The sequence below is a fragment of the Ahaetulla prasina genome, chromosome 1 (assembly GCF_028640845.1).
Source record: "Ahaetulla prasina isolate Xishuangbanna chromosome 1, ASM2864084v1, whole genome shotgun sequence".
Taxonomy (NCBI): domain Eukaryota; kingdom Metazoa; phylum Chordata; class Lepidosauria; order Squamata; family Colubridae; genus Ahaetulla; species Ahaetulla prasina.
This window is the reverse complement of record NC_080539.1, coordinates 342,456,404-342,482,994: the sequence shown is the minus strand read 5'-3', so window position 1 is coordinate 342,482,994 and position 26,591 is coordinate 342,456,404. Positions and strand designations below refer to the sequence as shown.

At 38.7% G+C, this 26,591-nt stretch overlaps 1 protein-coding gene across 9 annotated transcripts in view; it reads left to right on the top strand.

Moving 5' to 3' along the window:
* The first annotated feature begins 7,183 nt into the window (after positions 1-7,183).
* CEP170B (centrosomal protein 170B) overlaps positions 7,184-26,591 on the top strand; it is an 84,635-nt gene continuing 65,227 nt past the window's right edge. For 4 of the 9 annotated variants that reach the window (XM_058162849.1, XM_058162848.1, XM_058162846.1 and 1 more), the window contains exons 1-4: positions 7,187-7,491; positions 13,477-13,613; positions 18,261-18,350; positions 25,718-25,798. In XM_058162849.1, the coding sequence (XP_058018832.1) occupies positions 13,494-13,613; positions 18,261-18,350; positions 25,718-25,798 (291 nt within the window). In that variant the 5' untranslated portion in view covers positions 7,187-7,491; positions 13,477-13,493. Of the gene's footprint in view, positions 7,505-13,476; positions 13,614-18,260; positions 18,351-25,717; positions 25,799-26,591 lie in introns of all 9 variants that reach the window. The other 5 variants (XM_058162845.1, XM_058162840.1, XM_058162847.1 and 2 more) reach the window with 4 other exon arrangements.

The following is a 26,591-nucleotide window of genomic DNA, read 5'->3' as shown; positions in this document are numbered from 1 at the left end:
TTCTGTTTCTTCATTGCACTTAATGTTGCCAGTCATTTAATTACCTAAAACCCCAAACAAAAACAAAGCACCAAAAGATCTGTCCTATCAAAGCAAAATTAAAATGAGAAACACCCACTTCTATTTTAGAGAAAATTTTTATCTATGACTGATAGCTGTGTCTGGTAGATAATAAATAATAATTATTATTCAGTAGCCTTGCCCCAATTTGCAGTCTCTCTCTCTTATACCAAGATGATGTCTTCATCATCCGTTGTATCATAGAGTCTGAAGCTTTAGCAAACCAGTCTTTCCAACTGAATTTTTATGGGATTCCTTTGGGAAAAGATGTCATTATTTGTAAATGGATACATTGTGGTTAAGAAATATTGCTTATATATGTGCAGCACTTTAAATGAAACTGTGTTGAACTGATTTTTTTCCAGGTTTAGGATTGCATTTTTGCCTTCTGTAGCATGCTAGAGGGATACCCAGGATGAAAATGGGCAGAACTGGACCTAAATTTGATTTTATCTAATTTAACTGCAATTATGTTAGATTAAATATGATTAAGTCCCAATTAGTATTCCCTTTCCCTTTCCCATCATATTAGCAATCATAATTACTAGCCTCCAAGGCCAGTTCCAAGATCATGGTTCGTAATATTAATTATTGCCTTCCTCCTTTCAAATGGCTACAGATTTCAGGTAGTACGACACAAAATTGGCTACTTTTGAGGAATAGTGACTGAAAGCCTAGTGTTTGACTGTATTTGATTTATACACATGTAAAGAGATGGCATATTAAAGTAAACAATAACTAGTTCCTATGCAGAGAAGCCATATTATATTTTTTGCAGCGATGGTGTCTTCGGAGGAGCTTTTTATCAGGTTCACCTGATTTGCCAGTTGCGTCCCTTCTTAGACCGGGATGCCCTATGCACGGTCACTCATGCCCTTGTCACCTCCCGTCTGGACTACTGTAACGCTCTCTACATGGGGCTCCCCTTGAAGAGCACCCAGAGGCTTCAGCTGGTCCAGAATGCAGCCGTGCGGGTGATAGAGGGAGCAAGTCGAGGCTCCCATATAGCACCACTCCTGCGTAGGCTGCACTGGCTTCCGGTGATCTTCCGGGTGCAATTCAAGGGATTGGTTACCACCTTTAAAGCGCTTCATGGAACGGGACCTGGTTATTTACGGGACCACCTACTGCGACCGACGGCCTCCCAGCGACCAGTGTGCTCCCACAGAGTGGGCCTCCTTGAGGTACCGTCGGCTAGACAATGTCAGCTGGCGACCCCCAGGGGGAGGGCCTTCTCTGTGGGGGGCCCAACCCTCTGGAATGAATTACTACCTGGTATTCGCCAACTCCCCAATCTCTGGACTTTCCGACGCGAGCTGAAAACATGGTTGTTTCATCGTGCAGGACTGGCCTGATAGTTTTAATTGGAAATTTTAAACGGGTTTTAATGGAGTAGCCTAAATTTAAATATTTCATTTTAAATTATTTTAATGTTTGTATATTGTTTTTTATATGGCTGTAAACTGCCTTGAGTCCTTCGAGAGAAGGGCGGTCTAGAAATTTAAATAAATAAATAAATAAATAAGGTAAGGTAGCGCATAGTCTTTTTTCCCTTTTCCCAAACTACAGAAATAGTTTCCAACTTCCTCCAACTCCAGCAGAAAAAACATGAATTTCACCATGCATTGATAGCTAACCCTCATTGGGTATCCAATCACCAGCTTTTAATCAGCCTTGCTGGACTTTCTATTAATCAGCCTTGCTGGACTGTTAACAAATAATCTCCTTTACAATAATGTTCTTGACCAATTAATTTAAAAAGAACTTTGAAAAAAAGGTCCTAATGTTCAGCAAGTGAAATGGCTTGATAGCTACTTTGTCATATTTTTGTTGGGTTAAACTTTATGAGGGATATGTTTATATATCACCCTTCCACTTGACCAGGAAAAAAAATACAATCCTACATCAGCATCCCTGAAATACATCAGATTGTGTCTTACTCCAAATGCATCTAAGACTAGCTTTCAAATATTTTATGGCTAACACTACCAGATATGGTAGTAATAGTCTGACTTTTCATGCATCTATAACTAGGTGTAATATAACTGAAAATAAAAGCACCAAGAAATAAATACAATAACATTTCACAATCCATTTTAGGATCATAATTAAAATATATAGCCTTAGTAGTTCAAAAGATAGTTACTATTTAAAATAATTGTGAAAAGCTATTCTTTGAATAATAGCAATATTCCACAAAAATAACTTGACAAAGAGCCATAAAAAGAAGGGTTTATTGTTTTTTAAGTCAGGCTGCTGACTTAAATCTGGCAGAAGCTGGTTCTTTAAGACTGACAGTAGATGAGAAAAAGCGCTCAGCCATGTTGTGACTGTTTTAAGTAGAAACAGTTACTGATGGCCCAACCCCTGATCAATTTGGGTAGACAGACACATGAGCTACAAATAGTTTTTCCAAAGAGCAAGGCCAGAAAAGTTAACACCAGCAAATCAGGGGTTTGCAACAGAAGCAGAGGGAAATAATTTGTTTGGAATTCTTTATTTTGTTTTTTATTTATTGTATGCTACCTGGAGTTATTATGATTGAGCTGGGCAGGCAAAATTCAATAAATAAATACTCTTCAATAAATTATCTGGGGACACATAACATGCCTAATCTGGTTACTGGATGGTGGTGGAAATCTGGATTCAAACAACACAGTAAATCTAAAACTAACCAAATACAATGCCAGTAGAAAAATTAGAACATTTAAATCATGTGAATGTATTGCTTTAGGTTAATAGAATACTAAGTCTTTAACTGATCTGGTTAAGTGTGTTGTGCAAACATACCAATTAATTCACTATCTTACTGATCTCTATTAATAAATTCCCTGAGACTCTGACATATGGCTATTAGGCAAAAAAAGGAAGTTTAGCTTGCTTGGCTAATTCTTGTGTATAGACAATCACTAGGAATAACATGGCCCTTTAATTAGCTGAAAATTATCAGAATTTCCTATCTGGTCGCATCAGGGCAGTAGAGAATGCTGATGATAGCAAAGCTTCACTAATGACTTTTTTAAATGCAAGGTGATGTGAAAATACCCCATTTCCCCCAAGAGTAATTCTTAAGAAAACAGTGAATTAACTAAAAATCTGAGTTAGATATAGCTTATAACAAGTTATTAAAAAGTTTCAATATTTTCAACTCCTATTCTCATATTTGGGATTTTCAGTCAGAGTAAAATAGGTGTACTTTTCTGAACCTCAGAAATCTCAGCATTGGCCCTATTAGTTTTTCTGCGGGTTGAAGTGCACACATTTGGAAAGCACCCACATTGGAAATGTTGATATTATAGACTTTGAAAGGGTATACTGGTTAGGAGTCTACTTACAACATTTTGTATCAACTGAATCTTTAGGAGTACATAGAAAATATTGCATCATCCACTAAATATATATATATAAAACAACCAAGACACCGATAGCTGCAGTCAAACTGGGAAATACGATGCTAGTAAACATCAGGATCTCCATTTTTTTTAAAAAAACTTTCAGATTATAGAAGATGATGAAAGAAAATTACTGTCCCAAAAGAAGTGCATTCTGGGAATCATCTGCCCAAGGATGCACCCTTGTCATTATTGTGTCTTGTAAGGAGGTTGATGCCTTATTTCCCACGATCACAAAAGTAAAAAAGTAAAAATAAAGTGAGATGGAATTGAATGGACTATCACCGTGATGGCGAACCTATGGCAGCTGATTTTTGGGCCTTCTGGGCCCACCAGAAGTAGGGAACAGACTGTTTCCTGCCTCTGAAGGGCTTTAGGGGGTGGTAGGGAAGGCCTGTTTTTCTCTCACTTGACTCCAGATCCTCCCCACCCCGAGGTCCTCTGGATGCCAGAAACGGCTCGTTTGCCAATTTCCATTTCAGCCTCCTCAGACTCCTAGAGAGGCCCTGGAGGCTGGGGACAGCAAAAAACGGGCCTTCCAGTCCCACCGGAAGTTGGCAAATGGGCTGTTTTTGGCCTCCGGAGGGGTGGGGAAAGCTGTTTTCGCCCTCCCCGACTCCTAGAAAGGCTCTGGAGCCAGGTGAGAGAGAAAAACGGGCCTACTGGGCCATCACGTGCCAGGAGCGGGGTGATGGTGGTTTGTGGTATTGCGCTTGCATGCATGGGGGCAGGGTACACAGAATTATGGGTATGGGCATACACGACCCCCCTCCACCTGGCACGCAATGGCAAAAAGGTTAGCCATCACTGGACTATCACAAATGAAGGCAAAGGAATGGCTTTAGAGTGCTGCTGAGACAATACCCTCATATTGTGGTCCTGTGTAACAAAAGAGCTCCCGCTGGCACAATTTGGAGCTATCCAAGGTCCTGCTTCCTGCTGTCTTCTTCAGATAGGGTCTCATCTTTGTCAGTTGAGTCTTCTGTGCCACTTGAGGACCTCTGACTTATTATTAGCTTTCCTGTCCAAATTTAACAAATCCACTTTGATGAGATTTTCCTGATTATGTCTTAACACCACTGGCTTCCCTGAAAGCATCATAAAGTTGTAGTTTAAATGCATTCACTGCTTATAGCTGCACTCTGAAAATAAATGTACCAGGGATGTGGACCAGAAATGTTCTATTTTAGGCAAGCTTTGTAGTATTGAAGTTTTTTGATGTTTGTTTTTCAAGTGACTTGTTCAAAAATACCGATAAGCTAAATGTACACTGCTAACACTGATAAGCTAAATGTGTACTACTATTCTCTGTTCCCCAATCCTGTTTACAACATTCCAATACCAGTATTGTCTCTCCATCAAAGTTTGAAGTTCCTTTAATGTAATGGCCTAACATAAAATACACCAGATTTAATTTTTTCACATTGAAAATAGAATTAAAATATTTATTCAGACTATAAATAATGGAAAAAAATGTCCTAATTCAAAACATGATTTTACAGGAATATTTTTCTCATTCAATTTTTCCAAGAAAAACCACATCTTGAAACGTAAACTAAAAGTTCAAAGAATATTTTTAAATGTTCAGTGTGATACTTTATGGGAAGGGTAATTTCTTACAGAAATCTTCATCTTCAAGAAGAATTTATATTGACCACCTTCACCTTCATGTACCTTCATATTGATTAGTTTTTATTTATGTTGTTTGACTTCTTCCAGCCGATTTACTCACTTTGAATAACCTACCACCAAAGCAACTATTTTATTTAAGTATCAGCTGTCATAAAGCAAATACTAAAAATAAAATAGCATTCAAGATCTGGGGTCAAACTGGATTAATTTAAAATTGTTTTGAATTAAGATGATTTAAACCAGCAGGATAACAATACTTTAATCCAGTGTTTTTCAAACTTGTGATCCTTAAAATGTATGGACTAACTTCAAGCCATGCTGGGGAATTATGGGAATTGACGTCCACATATCTTAAAGTTCTCAAGGTTGAGAAACACTGCCTTAATCAAATGTATCATTTCATATATTTCTTAAATTAAAAATTTTCTGGAAGTAAATGGGTGTCCTTGAGCAGCTTATTGACCTTCCTTCCTTCCTTCCTTCCTTCCTTCCTTCCTTCCTTCCTTCCTTCCTTCCTTTCCATTTATCAAGTTTTTTATAGCCATCCATCTCACAAGAAGTGATTCTGGGCGGTGTACAAAGATATATAAGAACATGTAAATATGGAGCAAATGGAGCTGCGCGTACATGCGCAGTTGTGCAGAACCATCCCCTCTCCCTCTCCCTCTCCCCCTCCCCCAACCAGTCCACAAAGCCCAAATGTTTGGGAAACTCTGGATTAGATTAGCAAAGGAGCAGTTTCAAGATCTCAATAGTACCCTCAGACCCTCATGCCTGATGACAAAGCATGATAAAGCAGTTCTGGAAAGTAAGTAAGGATGAACTCGACCTTACTTCCATAATGTGGGTGCCTTTGCAGGCCCCCCCATCTTTTTGGGCCTGGCAAGTATAACTCCCTAAAAGATGGGACCTACAGCATGCTGGTGGGTCTGATTGGGATGGGAAGATGTAACTGGGGAGAAGTGGTCCCTCAGAGAACTTGGCCCTTGCCGTGAAAGGCTTCAAAGGTTAAAGCCAACACCCTGAATTGGATCCAGAATTAGGCTGGCAACCAATGGTGTACACAGTGCAAAAGTGTAACGTGCTGTTCTAGAAGCACACGTAACTGCTCATACTACTGCATTTTTCATCAGCCTGAGCTTCTCGATACTCTTCAAAGATCCTATGCATGGGTGAAATCCAGCAGGCTCTGACAGGTTCTGGAGAACTGGTAGTGGAAATTTTGAGTAGTTTGGAGAACCTGCAAAAACCACCTCTGGCTGGCCCGAGTGGGGAGGGAATGGGGATTTTGCAGTACCTTCCCCTGGATTGGGGTGGAAATGGAGATTTTGCAGTATCCTTCCCCTGCCACGCCCACCAAGCCACGCCTAAAGAACTGGTAGTAAAAAAATTTGAATTTCACCACTGGTCTTAGTAGAGCACATTATAGTAAACCAATTGGGAGGTGACCAGGGCACTAGTGACCATGAGCTGAGCTTTCCAGTACAGGAACACAACTGGTGCACAATATGAAAGCATGCAAAAGCCCTTATGGGCACCATCTACTCTTCAGAAGGAGTTGTCAGTCCCAAAAGGACTCCCAGGTTGCCCATCAGGTCTGTCTGGGGCACTGCAACTCCATCCAGCACCAAAGACCGCATAATTCTGGAAAAGGGCCCAAAATCTAAAGCCTTTTTAGTCTTGCCAGGATTCATCTGAGGTGTGTTGCTTCCCACCTCCTCCAACTGCGCTCCCCCTCCAATTATTATCCAATTATTTGCCGCCTCCTAACGCCCCCACCCAGCCTTTCTTTCCCAGTAGGACGCCGCGTGTTGCTCCTGCTGCTGCTGCAGCCGCTCCTCGCGGAATATCCCGCCCCCGGGGCTGTTCCAACCCGTCGTTCTCTCAGTCGCAAGCAAGCTCCGGAGCAGCTCCAGCAAAAGCGGGAAGCCAACCGGTCCCGCATTCGCCTCTCGCACCGGCGCGCCCCAGTCTGGCGGGACAAGGTTTCGCTCCGTCGTCACCTGACTGACCTAACCTGGCGGTTTGTTGCCGGAGCTGCCCGGAAGGGAGGATTAAGGCTGAGCATAAGGCGCAGAAAGGCGAGGGAGGGGAAGGGGGAGGAGAGAGAGAGAGAGAAGGCGAGAGCCGCCCCTTGGCGTCTGGAACCTGCTGTGCAAGTCAAGGCGGGAGGCGGCGCTGCCTGCTTGTTCGTGCCTGGGCAGCGAGAACGATCCGGGCGCCGAGGAGGAAGGGAAGAGAGAACCCGAAAAGCAAATGCGGGCAACGGCATAATGGCAGCGCCTAGTCGAGGAGGCTGAAGGGGAGACTCGAGGCTGCCGCCGCCACGCAGGGCAAGGGTGGGCTGGGCCGCTCTCACCTGGCGCAGCACTGAAGGCAGGAAGTCGGAGCCCTTGGTGCGGGCAGGGTAAGGCGGACAGGTAACCGGGGGGTGGGGGGAGGCTTGAGTTTACGGGAAGAAGCAGCCCTCCAGGCTCCCGGCCGAAGGAAGTCCAGGCCGGCTCCCTCTCCTCAGGCAGGAAACAGCTGATCCTGCCTTCGGGGGTTTTGCCCGAGGCCTCCACCCGCTGAAGCAGCACCTGGTCGCTTTGCGGAGCGCAACCCAGGCGGAGGCCTCCCTGCGGGGATGAGCAGCCGGGCCCGGGATTGCGGATAGAAAGGGGAAGGGGGGGCGCCATAGCCTTGCTGCAGAATTGGACCGCGGGGGGCGGGTGGAGCTGGTGATGTGGGAGAGGCAGACGGCGTGGCGGGGGGAACTATCCCTACCGCCGGATTTGGGGATTGGGTGGAAGGGGGGAGCAAGGAAGCAGATGTGAATACAACAAAGAGTCTCGTGTTGCCGTAAGAGGCTCTGGCTGGGAGCAGGGGAGAGGATCTGAAAGCAGGGAAGGCAGGTGTGGCAGAGAGGAGACTGCGGGGTGCAGCCGTTTGAGTCCTGGCCAGGTAAACGGAGGTAATACATCCACTTCTCCAGCTGGGATGCGGAGCTGTGGGTGTCACTGGGCGGGTCTGTGTGGAAAGGACAAGGAAGAGGTGTGCAAGTTGCAGGGAGGGGGAGGGGGGATTAGTATTTCAATGACTACAGGTAGGGCATTGTTTTCCATGAAAGCAGGTGTAAGGGAGAAAAAAATCTCCTGCGGGTTTATAATATGGGATTAGTGGAATTTTGGATTCCCTCTTTGCTTTCTTCCCCTCTAGTTCTTCTGTCACCTGCTCTGTCGCCACACAGTATAATTTTCATTGAACTAATAACCCCCTCTGCCCCTGCTTTGAGCCAGTGCTTGCTACTGCCTCAGTCTTCTTTCTAAACAAAGAGATCATGGTGCTCCAACCTAGGTTTTGGAACTGTGAAGGTTAAAGGTGCTTCATCTTTCTCCTCTGTTCCCTTTTTCCCTTCCCCCTCCCACTGATCTGCCAAAGCTTTTCTGAAAGAAAGGCATCTTAAGCTGGCTGGCAGTTTTGTGGTCACACCTTGGCTTGACTCTTGGTGTGGCTTTTTCCTCCACCCCTTTTCTCTAAGGTGCGAATAGCTGCTGGCAGTGGTGAAAGATTTGGGATGAATCCTGGCCTAGCTAGCTGAATTGGCATTTTGGTGGCTGCCAATCAGGCAATCACCCTTGAGCATGTTCTTCTTTTGATCTCAGCTCCTTCCTGTCCTTCTGTTATTAACCTTTTCTAATAATTTGTTTCATTTACTCCATTCCACAGCTGTGCTGTCTTGCATTTTGCCTTATTCTCCTTATTAAACTCTTCTCCCCCTTTCTCCCTCCATCAGATGGATTATTGAGGCCTGCCTGTCTGTGTTTTCCTTTAAATCTTCCCCTCCTTTTCAGAAAATGTCCATAATAAGCACTCATGGCTGCTGAATTTGCCACCTCTGAGGTTTAGCGAGATGATTAAAGATACAGCCGCTGAAGGGGGGGCAGGGAGGAGATAAAATAATCATTGCAAGCTTTGATTACTGCCCTGACTTGTGTCTGCATTGTGAGGCCAATAAGAGCCTGCTTAGCATGTTTATTCCCTTCCTTCTAGTAACAGATGCAAACATGTCTTTGCAGTTAGAAGAGCAAGCAGATTGAGAAAGAGATGCTGTGTTAAAAAGAGTAAAAAGAATAAAATACAGACCTCCTTTTATTTCAAGTTGGATTTTTAGGAAGCATCTTGTATTTACAGTAACGCATCCGGTATTATTTTCATAATCCTTTCAGGGATAGGTCAGGTTTTTATCTTTATATGTTAGATAGTGGCAGGACTAAGGTAGAATGAACAGACTTTTCCATCTTGATGCTTTTCAACTGTGTTGAATGACAGTCTCTAATAACTCCAGCCTATGTTGTATAAGTACCAATAAGCCCATTGAATATATAAGCTTGGGAAGATGACCGTTCTGATTCACACAATTGGAGGGTATTAAGTTCAGTTTCTATATGGAATGCTGGAATGGTACCTTGTTAATATTACTTTATACAACAATGGCAGGCACATGACTTGCTATTCATCTATTTTGTGTGGTAGAGCACACCTATGTCATGAGATCACAGTTTTGCACATTTTCCTATGAGAAGCTGCTGTGAAATTGGCAACATAGAATGCTTGTATTATGGGATGAGAGTTATAATTCTAGTCTTTCTCCTGTATTTGCAACCAGTTTGAATTTGACTTGTTTTAGAGCTGAATCTCATAGGATACAATTCTAAATATATTTAATTGGGAGTAAAGCTCTTCAGTTTCAGTAAGACTTAGACCTGCTTAAATGTTTCTAGGATTACAATCTCTTTCTTCATACTATGCTTACATTCTAAAAGTGTATGTAGTTCTTGCATTTTGTGCTCCACTTCTTCAACTATGTCTTTTCATAGGTCACCAATGAAACAGGTACTGGAGTTATAGGTTAATGAGTTTGCCAATGCTTTTAATAATTTGCTGCATTAAGTTTGTGCCACAGAGAATAAATTATTTCTATGGAAACACCATAAATTATTTTAGTGTTTCAGCCACCAATGCTTTTTAAATCAATCTATGGCAGGCGTCTCCAATCTTGGCTGCTTTAAGCCTGGTGGACTTCAACTCCCAGAATTCCTGGCTGGGGAATTCTGGGAGTTGAAGTCCACCAGGCTTAAAGTTGCTAAGATTGGAGATCCCAGATCTATGGAATGATCACAGTTATGTTTTAGAAATAATTGTTGGCAAAGGTGAGTAAAAACAAGTCAAAGGGATAGCTAAAATGGTCCTGGAACTGAATGGAAAAGTTACAACGTATCATTTTCTTTTAGAAAAAAGTTAGTTGAGATGTGGTAGGATAAAGAGGATAAATGTCTTGCAAAATATTCATGGTTTTAAAAGCTCATTCAGAGTCATTCATATTCCTTTCCTGTAATGCAAGGTCATTTGTCCAGCAGATTAGAGGAATCTTTGGGAACTGTCCCAACATTTAAAGAACATTATCAATGTGAATGGCTTTAAAAGAGGATTGGATAAATAATGGAGAAAAAAGCATAAATGCATACTGGTTTAATAGTTATAGATTACCTCTATTATCAGTTGCTAAGAAATGTATGGAGGGGTTTTATTGTCCTCATGACTTGAGGAAGCTTGACAGATATTTGCAATCCCTGGAAATAAGATTCTAGACCAAGTGGATCTGGTTTAAATCTGGCTCCTCTTATGTTCCTAAACTTAGATTTTTTTAAAAAATTGTGCTTCATTTAGATGTTGGCATTATTTTCAGTTTCAGTTTAATTTTGGAAATGCTGTGTTATTCAAATATGATTATTAAACACATTACCAAATTTGGGCTATCTGCTTACCAGATTGTTTCATGCCAATGAAACAAATATATTTAATATTACTTCCGTGGAAGTTGTTTTCTTTGGCTATTTTTGTGTTGTTTTGCTAATTTAAAAATATTAATTTTATTTTATTGCTGTTTTTAATTTTTAGGAAAGGTGGTGCATAATTTTAAGCAATTAAGAAAAGGAAATCCCTATGTAATTATACAGTATATTTTCTAGCAATCCATCCTCTATCACAGTGGCTTTAGGTCTCATAAGATTGTTATGGGGAGAAATAAGACGGAACATTATATATTCTTTGAGCACCTGTATGAAAGGCAGGATATACATTCAATAAATAATGAGAATATTTGGAAATGCATAAAATGCTTTTTAAAACAGATACACCTAATTCTGAGTATTCACACAAGTATTATTATTAAGATAATTAAATATTGCATGATAGAAAGAGGACAGGAGTTGTTTTTAAATTATTTAAGCTGTATTGGGAATGAACGTATAAGTAAAATTGTTCATACAGAAGATCTGTTATTGCTGCCAGTATTTCTATTTGATATGCTAATTTTCTGCCACTGCTGCTTCCTAGATATGTTAATTTAATGCCTATTATTTATAGAAAGAGAATGCAAAAGTGTTGTCACCTTTTCCTTTCAAAGAAGACCAACATGCAGAAATCTATTTCTGGTTGAATATGCTTGTGTTTTCTATGTTTTGTGGTTATTGTCCTTTATTTCTGTAAATTGTACTGGTTTATATTTTGTGTATGCTTCCCTGAAATTTATTATTGAAATTAAAATTTATAATTTTTAAAAATCAAAAAAACTTTTTCTTTTTTTCCTTGAATGACTTGCCCCGGAGAAGATTATGTAGCCCTTCTCCAAGTATATGGTCAGAGCATATTTGTAAATTAAGCCAAGGCTTAATTTTTGAAGTTTTTGAACATGGCAATAACTGAAGGTTGCAGGGACCTATGTCATGATATCACACAAATGATCACAAAGTTTGGGCTTTGGAGATTCTGGGTGATATTATTCCTTAGATTTATACTTTGCCTTTCTTCTAGGAACTCAATTTTGATGCATGTAATACTACCGGTAATTCTCATGATTTTTACCTATCCAATCTTGAGACACAGGTTGGTGTGATAGAGAGTAAAAGATTAAGTCACTTTGTGAACTTTCCTGGCTGAGTTTATATTTGAACCTGGGTCTCCTTAGTCCTGTCAAACAAACTAATTATTACACATTTTTAAAGGAAGACTAATAATTTAATGCTTCTTTATTACTTTGGAAATAGAGGAAAAAATTAGAATTATTTTTCTTGGGAGTGTCATTCTGAAATTTAGCAGCATAAATTCAATAAAGTATTGAATTATGACCAACAGTGTTCAGGGACTACATTTGATTGGCAGGTTGTGAGTTTCTCCACTACTGTACTACAGGTCAGTAGATGGAGTCAGTTATAACAAGCCTGGATATTGTAGAATTTTGAGAGTGGTATATATTTGAGAGTGGTTTAAATGACGAATTATATCTGGTGAGATTTAATTGCAGGTCTAATCTCAATTGTAGAAACTTTTTGAATGACTATTGGCTAATCACTGTCTCTTAGGCCAACCTATCTTATAGGACAGTTGTTGAGAGAACATTTGGAGGCAGGTGTGCTATGTACGCTGCCTTGAACTCCTGAAGTAAATATAAATTTAATGAATGAGTACTTTAAATCTTAATTAATTGGGATTGACCAAATAAATAAACATGAACTCTATAGATGTTTTCCCTCCTCCAAGAGTAATGAGTTAAAAGCAAATCCTGAGTTATAACCATAGCCTTTTAAAAGAGGAATAAATCGGGATTATCAGTTTAAATGGGGATTAAGTAGTCACAATTGTTTTTGAAGGACCACTCTTAACTACAAGGCTGAATTTATACACTGTGCTAAACCATGTCAGTTACATTTGCACATCATACTAGATATGTTTTGTTGTTTTGTACTTTAGCATGTTGTGTAACCTTCAGTTTGTATAAATGCCAGACAATTTAATTTGCTAACAAAATATAAAGGTACCATTAAAGGAGAATATTTGTAGCTCAGGGTTGAAATGAGTAATCTTTGGTGCTCTCTGAGCATGATTGTTTTTTTGCAGATGTTTCATTACCCAAAGTAGGTAACATCAGCACCAAGGACTCCTCAAAATTAAATGTATAGTATATATCTTCTTTATACTCTGTCTCCGAATCTTGTACTTTCCCTTCTCTCTTAAAGCCTCATTCATTGCTCTGCTGACATACTTGACTGTTTTGTATTGGACTGAAAGTTATATTCTATTAAGACATCAGAATAATCAGACAGACAAACTGTCTTGTCTCTCTCTAATGTGTTTGAGAAATTAATTTCTCTATTGGTAATTTTTTTCCAGGCTTGGCTTCTGGTGAGCTTTCATTCATATCAACCATTGATTGTTATTATAATGGGCCATAGACATATATAGCGCCTATCTTCTGTAATATAAACATGATGGATTTTTAATCAGAAGTAATTGAACTTCTAGAAAAATTATTATTACAAACCTAACCAGATTTTCTCTTTTGCTCTGATAGGATGGTGAAAAGTTAAAATGCCTAACAGCAAAATGAGCACAACATCATGGTTCCTGGTGAGTGGGACAGGTATTCGCCATCGGCTTCCACGGGAGATGATATTTGTTGGCAGGGAAGACTGTGAACTCATGCTCCAGGTAAGTGCATTCTCTACATAAAGTGGCAGAGTACTAATTCTCATCATGAGAGCAGGATTCCAGCTAACCATAATACTTACCATTATTCATATTCAGTTTTGAAGCAGGAAGGGATGATTGAGGTCCAGCCATAGGCCACCTTTGTTATACAGGCAGGCTTCAATTTATGACAGACTGCTTAGCAATTGTTCAAAGATACAATGGACGCCCCGTCCTCGCTATTACAGCTGTGGGCTTCTACTCCCAGAATTCCCCTAGCTGCAGCTATTGTCTGAACCATAGTTTGTCACATAAAGCTTTTTTGGTAAAGTTGAAAAAACCCTTGAAAATATTTACCTTAGATGAACCAGATTTTGGTTCAGATAACATATTATATTGCTTTAAATATAGTGCCTGAGTCTGTACCTCACACTAAGCCATAATGTGATTAGTTTTATGACTTATACCAATATATGAACTCAACTAATATGGCTTGTAAAACATGGTTTATTGGATAGTGTAATAGTGAATCCAGCATTTTAGCCTTTCAACAAACAGTGCTTAAAACAAGTCATGGTTTATTGTCATGGTAAACCAAAACAATTGAAACAACTATTTCTAAGAGAGGAAAAGTGAAATATAAATTACAATATGTAGTTTGAAATTAGTTTATTTTAATTCATCTTAAAAAGTTTACTCGCATTTTGTCTAATAATTGTAGTTTCTTTACTTGCAATAACAAACATAATGCTTCTTAAGTAGTCTTTAAGGATGTGCCAAATGAGTTGGGGAATATGTGAATTAGAGGCTTGCTGGGGTTTGTTCTTGGGCCATATGTTAAGGCTTGGCATCCATTTCTTCTTAACAGCTTTTGAGAATATGGGGCAATAGTTGAGTTGGTTTAAACCAGTGTTTTCCAATCCTGTTAACTTGTTTGGACTGGGGAATTCTGGAAATTGGAAGTCCATACATCTCAAGTTGCTAAGATTGGGAAAGACTGGTTTAAACAAAGATTGTTTTGCTGAACAGAATACTTAATTACCAGTATATATTTACTTATAGAACAACCAACAACTGTTTTCTTTTAAATGTGATTTACTCCTAATCTTTCTATAAGCTTTCTGACCTATTTTACAATTTGAAAATATTCAACAAGCTGTTTATGATTAAGAAGGATAAAATTATTATATACTAAAAAATGGGAACTTTGTTAAGGCCTTATGTTTGAACTAGTTGTGGACAAAACTCAGTTGCTGCTGGGTGTGTGTGTGGGATATTTGGCCAGGAATTCACTTCTACGTCTGCTCTGAATTCTGTGTTTAGATTTGGAAATGCTCCTGGACTTGTGGAGTTGACACATACTTGATCTGTGCTTCAGACATTCCAACTTGCACTAAACAGCCAACACTGCAGGAAAAGGTTTATGGAGGAAATAGAACAACTCCACAAATGGATAATTGGGCTGCTATTTTAAATATTTGTTCCCCTGAATGACATGGAACTTTGATCTGAATTCTTCTGCATTAGGTCTATGTTAATTAAAGTAGCAGAAATATGTGATGGGACATTCTCATATACTTTAGGAGGTAGAGTGAACAATTATATCAGCTTAATGTTGAGCGTTTTAAGAAAAGAGTAAACTTTGCCTGTATTCAGAAAAATGTTCCATGTCCCACACTAATAGTGATGAGGTAATCAATTTCTTTTAAAAAGAACACCATTCTCCTGAATAAATCTAATTAGAAAGTGATGGAATTCAATATGCAGATGTAATACAGAGCTACTGAGTAATACCTCTTATTTCGAAGTTACTGATATTTTAAAACTATATGTACTTCACTATGGAGCACTCTCCTTTTAGACATTAAAATAACCTCTGTGGCCTTTTGTTTTTCTGCTAAACCAGCCGATAAAGCATTACTTCTCACCTTCTTTTAGTGTTGAAGCAACAAAAAAAGTGATAGTAATCGAAAGCCTTACTGCTGTCCTCCTAGTAAAATTTTCCCCATCTGATATTCTGATTAAAACTTAGGAACAGAGGTTAGGAAAGACGGAATGTAGCTGAATAGAGAACCTGAAAACACCTGGAGAGAAATGACATTGGCTATTCTCCTTGAGTAATTTGCATCTCAGCAGCTTCTAAGATGCCGATTTCTCTTGCTGGGTTTATACTATGAATATTTCCCCTCCCCTTTCCTAATGCAGGGAGCAAAACTAATGGTACAAAAATGCTCCATTGACAAATTTGAAACCAGTTTTTCAGCTTCTATTCCTAAAAGCAACTGGATTGGCCCGTAACATTTTTCTTTTGGAGGTAAAGGATAAATCCTGTTGAACTTCACTTTGCTGAATAACAGGATAGGCAGGACTGTGGCATTTAGTATCTGAGGGTTGGATCTCTACATATTAAGGTGCAGTGTTCTGATTTTAACCATAGGAGGGTGCTAGGTACCTGAAGGACTGCTTTCTCCATTCAGAATCAATCTGACCAACTCATGTCCTCAGTGGTGCTGTTTGCAATCCTGCATTTTGGTTTCTGTGGGGCTTGGGCTCAAATATTTTTCAGTGAACTTTAAAATAGCCTCATTTAGGAAACAATCTTTCTCTCTTTAGCTCTCCAAAAATTGATTAAACATGTTAATTAAACTGTTCTGTTCTGTTCTGTTCTATTCTATTCTATTCTATTCTATTCTATTCTATTCTATTCTATTCTATTCTATTCTATTCCTATTCCTATTCCTATTCCTATTCCTATTTTATTTTTAATTTCATTTTGTCACAACAGTATACACAAACATTGTCATAAATAAAACAACGTATCATGAAGAAAAAAAAATATATATATAAGTAAACAAATATGCAACAGTTATGTTAATTTGATATAATGAAGGGAACAATAGGACAGGAACGGTAGGCACTTTTGTGCTCTTATGTACGCCCCTTATAGTCCTCTTAGGAATGGGGTGAGGTCAATAGTAGACAGTTTTTGGTTAAAGATTTTGGGATTTGAGAGACTATGGAGACAGGTAATGAGTTCCAAGCATTAACAACTCTGTTACAGAAGTCATATTTTCTGCAATCAAGTTTGAAGCGATTGACTTGAATCTATTGTTTGCTCTTGGAATATTGCAATTGAAGCTGAAGTAGTCTTTTATAGGAAGGATATTGCAATAGATGATTTTGTGTGTTAAACACAGGTCATGTCGAAGTTGGCGGAGTTGTAAGTTTTCTAATCCCAGGATTTCAAGCCTGGTGGCATAAAGTATTTTGTTGTTTTCGGAGGAGTGAAGAACTCTTCTAGTAAAATATTTCTGGACGCGTTCGATTGTATTTATGTCAGAGATGTGGTATGGGTTCCAGATGGATGAGCTGTATTCAAGAATAGGTCTGGCAAATGTTTTATATGCTCTAGTTAGTAGAGTTTTTGGAAAAGAATATAATATAATAATAATAATAATAATAATAATAATAATAATAATAATAATAATAATAATAATAGAATAAAATTCTATTCTATTCTGTTTTTCTGAAGCAAGTTCGGAAAATAATTGGGGTGTTTTCTCTTTTTGCTTCAGTATGTTATTATGCTGATACATTTTTATTGGGAAAGTTTCAGTGTTCCTTTGTAATTTTCTGTGGATGTTTTAGCTTGTTGTAAGCCACTGGGAGTTCTTGAAGATTACATAAATCCGCACAATGAATAAAAGAATAAAACTTTTAAGATTCCCTGCACATTTTCTTTGGAAAACAAGATTGAACTAGTCTGTTTAGATGTCATTAACAAAATTCCTTTCATCCCTTTAGTTTCCTTTTTCTTTTTCTTGCTGCGCAGTGCAGTACTCTTTCTACTTGGAGTAGGGAATGTTTCAGATATTTCTAGAACTTTGAACTGGTTGTAAAGAAATAGCTGGTATAAATGCTTGCTTTCTGCAATTTAGAAGCAATAAATTAATGCATTCACAATTTAGAAAGAGGAATATACACAAACATGTATTCTGAAGCGTGAATTTTTCCCAAAAAGATGGAATCTGCTTTTTAATGTTGTATTGGTCTGCCTTATAGAGAGCATCACTAGTGAAGTTCTCATAGCCCATAAAATCATAACACTATTTACATCATGCACCAATCACAAAGAAAGTAGAAACACATTACTGTGTGGCTTTAAAAGTACCCTGGGTCATGTTGAGTCCCACAACATACAATATCCATTTTAATTTAACCATATGCAGATTCAACTGAAGTATGTTTGGGCTGAATTATATTGCTTAGTAGGTGGTGGCAGGGAGACTGACATAGCTGAATGCTCTCTATGGACAAGAGGGAAGGTGGCTGATGGCCTTTGTATGGCCCTTTCCATACCAGATTTGTGAAACGATCCAGACAATTAACATCATTTCACATGGTAGTAGATAGTAGGCAAGCCAAGGAAACATGGTCAGCAAGGTTAAGATCTGATTAAATAAATGCCAGGATGGGCAGTATTGTAAGATATTTTACTTTTATGGAGGGGGTACTATTAGGACAGATATTGTCCTAATCTGTTAGGTACTATGCCTGTTAAACAGGTACATTTCCTTTTGTGTTAATATCTCCTTTGATACATCATTGGAACTATTAAAACAATCTCTGTCTTATAACTTCCTAATTTAATGTTGTTGGTCTTCCCAGTCTCGCAGTGTGGATAAGCAGCATGCAGTCATCAATTACGACAAGGAAAAAGATGAGCACTGGGTGAAGGATCTTGGAAGCTTAAATGGGGTGAGTGATAAGCCTGAGTGCCAAAAGGTGTATATGTGAGTGTCATATCCAGGTTTCATTTTTGTGGGTGGGCTTTTCAATTCCAGTTTGCAGAAATGAAATGAAGCATCTGGGGTTGGAGTTAATAGGATAGGGTCTAAAAGAAAATATTTTAAATATTTTATTAAATATTGTGAAAGCTCAGGATTTATGTAGCCGCTCCTTTATTGAGTTGATGCTTAGTTAGTTTTGCCACAAGTTCAGATTAGCTGTTCATAGACTGTTCTAAGCTATAGTATGACTTGCTTGATTTTTACTTAGTATACTATGTGAAAACAATCAGTATTTAATAAACATTGTTATTCAATGCTATCCAAATAACTCAATCTTCTGTACTTTCAGTAGATTAATACAGATTTGTACTCATTTGGAAAGCTTATTGTAATTTAAGACAAGATACTAATCTAAGTTTCTTTTTGCCCATCCTTATCCCTTGCCTACTGGCAGAGCTGCAATTACTTGTTTTTTAAACCAATGTTAAATGTTACAGCTTGTTCCTAAGAATGTTAAGCCATCGCCCAGTGTTAACCCTTCAAGGTAGGCATGATCAGGAAACAGGAATTATTAGAAGTATTAAAGTGCACTTTAATGCAGTTGGAGTATTTTTACAGAATCTGAAAGCCCCTTTCTCCTTTAATGTACCAGCTTACACAATCAAATCAAAATTGTTTGTATTTCTTTTTAGCACTTTCTAATTTCTCAAGACTCAGAGGTATTTTCCTGTAATAGCTTGGCATTGACCTCCTCCTTTTTTGAGTCAAACTCACATTTTTACACCTAGCTTGTTTGTGACTTAGCATGATTCTTAAATCCATTGATTATAGTTCAGCATTATGTACAAACCAGGCTATTAAAGAATTTGGAGAATTTTATTACAGTATAGCGGGAAGATAACAGGTTGGGAATGCTTGTTATAGCAGGTAAATAATATCACTGATATATTGGATGATTTCCAGTGATGAATAAGAGTGATTTTACCTAAAAATTGCAAAACTAGAAAATCTGAGTTTTGACCAAATGAGAGTATCTACCAGGATAAATGTGCTGTTTTAGGAAAAATCACACATTGTTCTAATAACATAAGCAATAGGAGATACTGCTATTAATAGGAAGCTGACACAGAATTGCTCACATGAGTTTGTTACTCCTTATTAAAGAATGTGGCTGTTCAGTCTGGAGTATTGACTGGGGAAGAGAGATTTTGTGGATTTGTGTACTTGAAATACAAGTATTGAATTTAGAGTAGGGTATGAAACAAATGACTCATATGTATTTAAATATTACCTTTGTCCTTGTTCAAGTTGTTTGCTGTTTAGGATAAACTTCAGAGTGGCAATAAGAGCAATTTGATTTTTTAAAAGGCTAACTTTTACAGCTTTATTTTTGTACAAAACAAGTAACATAAAATCATTATTCAGATATTTCAATAATCATTTATCTGCCTCCTTTATTGCATGTTCATTAGTTGACAGGTACAAGAGGATTATTTCTTGGAATTATGCCCTTTTTTCATGAGGCAGCTAGCAGTCAAGAATAACATGCAGAACAGATGAAAATAACACCATAATGGGGGAGGCCTCTATTAAGTGCCTCAAAGTCCAATGTGAAAAACTTTAGAGTGAGCAAGAGCCTCAGAGCTGAAAGCATGGTTCCACCAAGCTTTTCAGGTTGTGAAAAGGTTGCCCTTTTCTCCCCTCCACTTTGGAGAAGTTTTAAAGGTTTTCTTGTTTTCTCAGATTACATTAACTCTTTTTAAGGTCATCCACTACACCTTTTTTCCTCCCCCCAAATTTTGGGAAAATATAATCTGAGGCCAATGGAAAGGAAGTCAGGACCTGTAGCAGTGGTGAAATCCGGCCGGATCTATCCAGCTCGCGTGAACTGGTAGCGCCGGCAGTGGGAGATTCCCCCCACCTGCCGGGTCGTCATTACGTCCCATTTTTTACCCTCTACGCATGCGCAGAAGTGGCACGCATGCTCACATTCCCAAACCGGTAGCGAAGGTAAGTACATCTCACCGCTGGCCTGTAGGTTTTCTATCTCTGAAACTCTCACTAACATTCACTGTCTTTCAACATTGAAAGCAAGAATGAGGTGACATTGAGGGTGACACCACCTCATGGCATTGATGATTCTCTTGCATGAAGCACTGCTGAGGAAATGCACTAATCAGCTGAAGGTGATCTGCCTCCTGGATCAGATCCCATTTGCTTCTGAAGCAACTATGTGATGGCTTCCTGGATTAAATGATCTTGGCTTTGTCCAGCAGGCATCTCCTTGATACCTTCGATAATCTTGGGGCCTGCATTTGAAAACTTCAGGCTACTTGTGGGGAATCTTGTTTCCATTGAAACAAATTGATGGACTGCATGAATCGCTTAGTTTGGTGCATTGTACATAAAAAGGGAAAAGGTTACGTTTCAAGATAAATAAGTGTCAACTGTATGAGGAGAATTTTAACAACTTATATATTTGTATTAAAAAAATAACTCCTCTCTCACCCTCCCCCCCAAATGAAGAAGAAGCTGAATGAATTGAGACCAGTTATAAATCTAGAATCACAATAGTTTGGAAGCAATGCATGCAGGGAAAGACCATTTCCTCTGTCTGCTTCTGAAAATGAGATATTCTTAGAACAGCTTCTGATGTTAAATAGGGTTTCTAAGATAGATATCCAATTAGAGCTTTAATATTTTGAACCAAGCTTATTAAGCAATTAATGATCTGTGCAGATCATTCACCATAGGTATAATCTGGTCATGTTTCCATGTCCTGATTAGCAGGGTAGTTCTTGCTTCTGGACAGTCTTTGAGGTAAATCCTCATAGAGTCCATTGTAGTACTTCTAGTTGACCCAAGCAGATCCAAGCAATTTGGGGAATGAATGACATCTTTTGTGGGAAGAGCACAACTTTGTAGTCAAAACCATGCTGTTTGCATAGAAAAAAATGATAGGTTAATTTCTGACATTTGCAAGCTGGAAGAATCATTGTAAAATGCTAATTAGACCAGAGTTGTGATTCAATATATTTGTGCATGACAAGACTGTTGCAGGCTTATTAGGCATACAAGAGCAAAGGCCTTGAGTATATTCCCAGTATCTAATTTGGGAAAGCAAGATCCTTTTACCCCTTTCATTTAGAGATCATGCCTTTGTTGATATTCTTGGCTATCTCAGTGGCTTTTAGGTATTGCAATCAGTCTTTCCTATCTTCTGTATATGCTGACTTTAGTTCTAAAGTTCTTTTAGATTGCAAATTATGACTGTTGAAAGCCAACATATTTGCAAACTTGTCAGATTGATGAATACTGCTACAGAAGATCACATTTTTTTGTGCATCTGGCATAACCTGAAGTAGATAGCACTGCTGTGTAATGTTTGTGCCTGCTTGACAATTACACTTCAGAAAGTAAAGTAATCTTATCCTGACCTTTATAGTTTTCTTAATGGTGCCAAAGAAATCTATTTTAATCCTCTTGGCTTGTAGTTGCAGGTATTTGTTATTTCAAGGAGATCATTAAGAGAGTAAGAATTCATCATCCAAAGTAGAAGTCAATATGAAGTGGGACCATAAGGAATTCATGAAAAGAATATCCACCTCCTATCTATTGTCCAGAGATATCTCATCTTAGAGGACTAAACAATGGGTTTTGAAGGGAAAAACTTGTGTTAACCATGGAAGCTCACATAATTGACAGAAATTCCTAAATATTTGCATTGTTTGCTGAGATTGCATACCGGCCGTCTGCAGCTGCAACAGGAAAATATATATTTGGTTTTAAAAATTGCCACAAGTTCTACATGTCTGACATAGTTTAAAAATATGTTTTTGCTTTTGAACTGAAGCATTGCATTATCTTACTGTACTGCATATTTAGAGCTAAATCTGATTATTTTGCATATTAGTATTGGCTATAATCTCCTGACCAGGAAGATTTTAGTTTATGACAGGATTGGGTTGGGGAGGGATACTTTAGATATTTACAGAGGGGAATGGTTGAAAGCAGATGGTGAATCTGCAAATGGCAGTGGCGGTGCTCCTTAGAGGCTTAATAGCTGCCATCTCTTCAGTCTTCCATCATAAAGAGAGGAAAAAGGGAGAGAACTTTTGGCCCCTGAGTTACAAGTGCCAGCAGCTTCAGGCACTATGGTCAGTGGTACATATGGTTCACTATAACCTTGAAAGTCCCAAACAAATTGTGTTCCTTATCCTTTCCTTTGTTTTAAGAAGCTACTGTGCCATTGCATTGAACAGTCATGAGGAACAGGATAAACTTCAATATGTCTGCAGTGTGGGGAGAAAGTGACTGCCAGGACTGTTCCAGGAGTGCTACTATTTTTGGTACAGAATGTGCAGCTCTGAAAAAAAGATGGACTTAGGGATAGGCAATGAGCATCTATTTGCTCTGAAAACCACCCAAGTTTAGTGAGAAAGAGGCAGTTTCATTGTGGTCTTAATGTTCCAGTTTCTTTTTGAAGTCTGTTTCTGCAAAGGAAGTACAGAAAAAAAAATCTATGAAGAAGAAGAGCATCGACCCACCCTCTTATATCTCTCAAGTTAAAGGTAGGAGCAGGAAAAATATTTCCTTGAGACTGGGTTCTAGCCCATTATTTGAACTGCAAATTGGACATAATCCGAGTTAGTGGAATATAGTATAGAAAATAGTACAGATGCTATTGGGGACATAACTAACTCCCAGCTTGGAATGACAAAAAAATAAATTCCGGGGGACAGAGGAAGGCAGGGGAAATAGATTGTATGAGCCTGTTTGGTGGCTGTATCTTTTAGTTGAAAGGAGAGGGAGAATACTGTATCTGCACTAGGTGTTTGTTGATAGTCGATGCTTCTTGACCGCAGTCATGGTGAGATAATTAAGAGTTATTTGGAGAGAGCCTTTTGCTTGACATTTCTCTTCCCCACCCACACTTTTAAAACAGGTTCAAATGAAGTTAAGTCTGCACCACCTCTGAAAGCCTCCCTTCAGCTAATTTCCTGGGTCTGGTTGCTTCCCAAGGGCCATCTGTAAAATATTGACCGTGTTCAACATTTTCTAGTTTGGTGTATTCTGGTCCAAATAAAGCTATTTTTCTTGCCATGACTCACCTCTGTTTCCAATCACATTAAACTAATATCAGCCAAAGAAAGATCATGTTCTCTGCATTCGTCTTCCTGGACCCTAGGGTAGTTTTTACTTAAAAGTTTGGATCTCACTTAGAATCTGGCATCTGAAGACATTTTGCAAAGCAATCCCATTAACTGAAGAGCAGCAGTTATCTGTTATAGTTGGCTTATCAAATTGCAGAGTATTTCTTGTTCTAGCTATCAAGGAGAATAAAGCCACTGATGTACACTGGCGGTCAGTGTACATACAATATAACTGATTGCAAATTCTTCACCGGGGTGGTTTTTCCAAATGCTCCCCCCTCTCTTGCAGTCCTCTCAGATTGTCTGGCACATTTTGCAACGCTGAGGATGCCTCTCAGTGAATCTTACATCATTGATAAATGTTTGGGTGCAGCATCCTGGTGCCAAAAATAAAGTATATTTCTTAGTAAAGTATTATGAAGAGAAGGAATAATTCAGTGGTGAAATCCAAATTTTTTTTACTACCGGTTCTGTGGGCGTGGTTTGGTGGGCATGGTGTGGCTTGGTGGGCATGGCAGCGGAAGGATACTGCAAAATCTCCATTCCCTCCACACTCCTGGGGAAGGATATTGCAAAATCTCCATTCCCACCCCACTCTGGGGCCAGCCAGAGGTGGTATTTGCCGGTTCTCCAGAACCTGTCAGAACCTGCTGGATTTCACCCCTGGAATAATTACTTTAAGCTATAGATCTGTTTCAACTGTTAAAACTGAGATGAGCAGTATTTTAGAGTTCAGGACTATATGCTTGTCTTTGACAGTAAAACGTTTAAAGTTAAGATGGGGATATGATGAGGGATACAGTAGATGGGAAGTGATACAGAGTGGTCATAGCTGTGTTGCAATCAAGTTAAGGCTTTGTCAGGTTTTTTGTTTTTTAAATCCTGTTAGGTGGGACTTATTTATTTATAACTTTTTATGCCACCCATCTCACGAACCAAAGCAACTCTGGGCAGCTTTTTATTTTCTGAACAGCATTAAATCTTTTTAAAGTAGTATTCACTACTTGTTTTTAATATGTTTCCTCTCTGAAAGTGGAAAGAAACCATGTCATCAGTTTTCAGCCCTTGTGAACAGAGAGGGAGTCAATCACAAAAAACACATGCAGCCTGGAGTGTCATGTTATCTGACTTGATGGAGAAATCTTTATATAATGCAATTCTGCATGAAGACAGTTTTCTATATTTATCATACTTAAGTCTCTCTGGCTTTGAGATGTACCATGACATGCAGTATCTACTTCTTGCAATTGTTTTGGAATAAATTTAAGCACTTTCAGTATTTCTGTTATCTAGTGGTTAAGGAAGAGATGCTTGGTCCAAATTCCTTTTCAGCCATGGATTAAGACATGAATCTGAGCCGGAATAGCTCAGGCTGTAAGGAGCCTGTTATTAGAACACAATAGCCTGCAATTACTGCAGGTTCAAGCCCGGCCCAAGGTTGACTCAGCCTTCCATCCTTTATAAGGTAGGTAAAATGAGGACCCAGATTGTTGGGGGGGCAATAAGTTGACTTTGTAAAATATACAAATAGAATGAGACTATTGCCTTATACACTGTAAACCGCCCTGAGTCTTTGGAGAAGGGCGGGATATAAATGTAAAAAAAAAAAAAAAAAAAAGACAAGCGGCTGTTCCTTTCTGGAGCCCTATCTCCTGTCTTCATTATGTGGATAATCCTAACCAGCCTGTTATAAATTTGTATCTTTTATAAAAATTACTGACATTGTATGTTTTTAAATGCTTTTAAAAGTATAGGTTAAGTTTGTGAAGTTGGTTCCTTTGAAGTTTTAGAAGGCTTGCTGTTTAGGTCAGAAAATGCAATAAGGGAGCTTTTATGGTTTGGAAAAATAACCTTGTGGTATTGCCTCAGTTGCTCTGTCAAATGGTTTATGTGGCTGACAGAAAGCGATTGCCTGTTTTGGGTTTTTTTTTTTGAAATGCAGTTGATCAGAGTCTTTTGCTGAAGCTGTTTTCAGTAACAGGAGAAAGGGGCCAATTGACCAAGAACTAAAAGATGGGGAATTGTATGTGGGAAGGAAAGAGATACCAGTTGATTGGCAGAGGATAGACAGAGATTTTGTAAAGCTAAAGACAGTTTCCTCTCTAAACTTGTCCACACTGACTTCCTCCTCCTCCTCCTCACATGTCATTTGAATGATATTTTTTGTGTTTCTTTTCCATAGACCTTTGTGAACGACATACGAATCCCTGACCAGAAGTACATCACGCTAAAACTGAATGATGTGATTCGTTTCGGCTATGATATCCTTTTGGATGTGTCATAGAAGCACAAGTGCACATATCATCAAGGTTCAGGATTTATTATTTTAAGAAAAACACTGCCTTATTTTTTTCATAAAAGGTCTCATTCAATGGCAGCATTCATACTTCGTGCAGGTACCTATGGTTTGTTTGCTGTTAGCATATAGGTAGTCCTCACAACTATGGTAATTGGATCAGCATTTATGTCACCAAGTGATGCAATTGTAAAGTGTGATGTCATGTACCAGGTTGCCATAGTTAAACAAGGATTGCAAGGGTTATTAAGCAAGGACCTTACGTGACTGTGGCTTCAGACTTCCTGATAACTTCCCTATTGACTTTGCTAGTGGGAAGCCAGTAGAGAAGTTTGCAAATCATGATTATGTGGCTGCAGGGGTGTTTCAGTGGCTGAAATGTCAAGGACCAGTTGTAAGTACTACTTATTTGAATGGTTGCTAAGCAAGTGGTTTTTAACGAGATCCACCTGTATTATGTAAATGGAACGCTTAACAAAAAAAGCATTTTATTAATAATATTTGTTTCACTGAGCCTTCAACAAAGAAGTTTGTGGAATTTATCTTTGGTCTCTTGCTGGGGGAGGGCTTGGCAAAACTGAAAATGGGTTCAGTTTTGAGTTTGATGAAACAGCTGCTTCTTATTAGCTTCAGTGTAAGAATTTTCCTGTTGAAAGATTTTGATGGATTTTCTCTTCACAGTAACAACATTCTGGTTTTGTATGTATATTTATATCTTCTAGATAAGAATTGCAATCTATAACATCTTACTTGCTGTTAG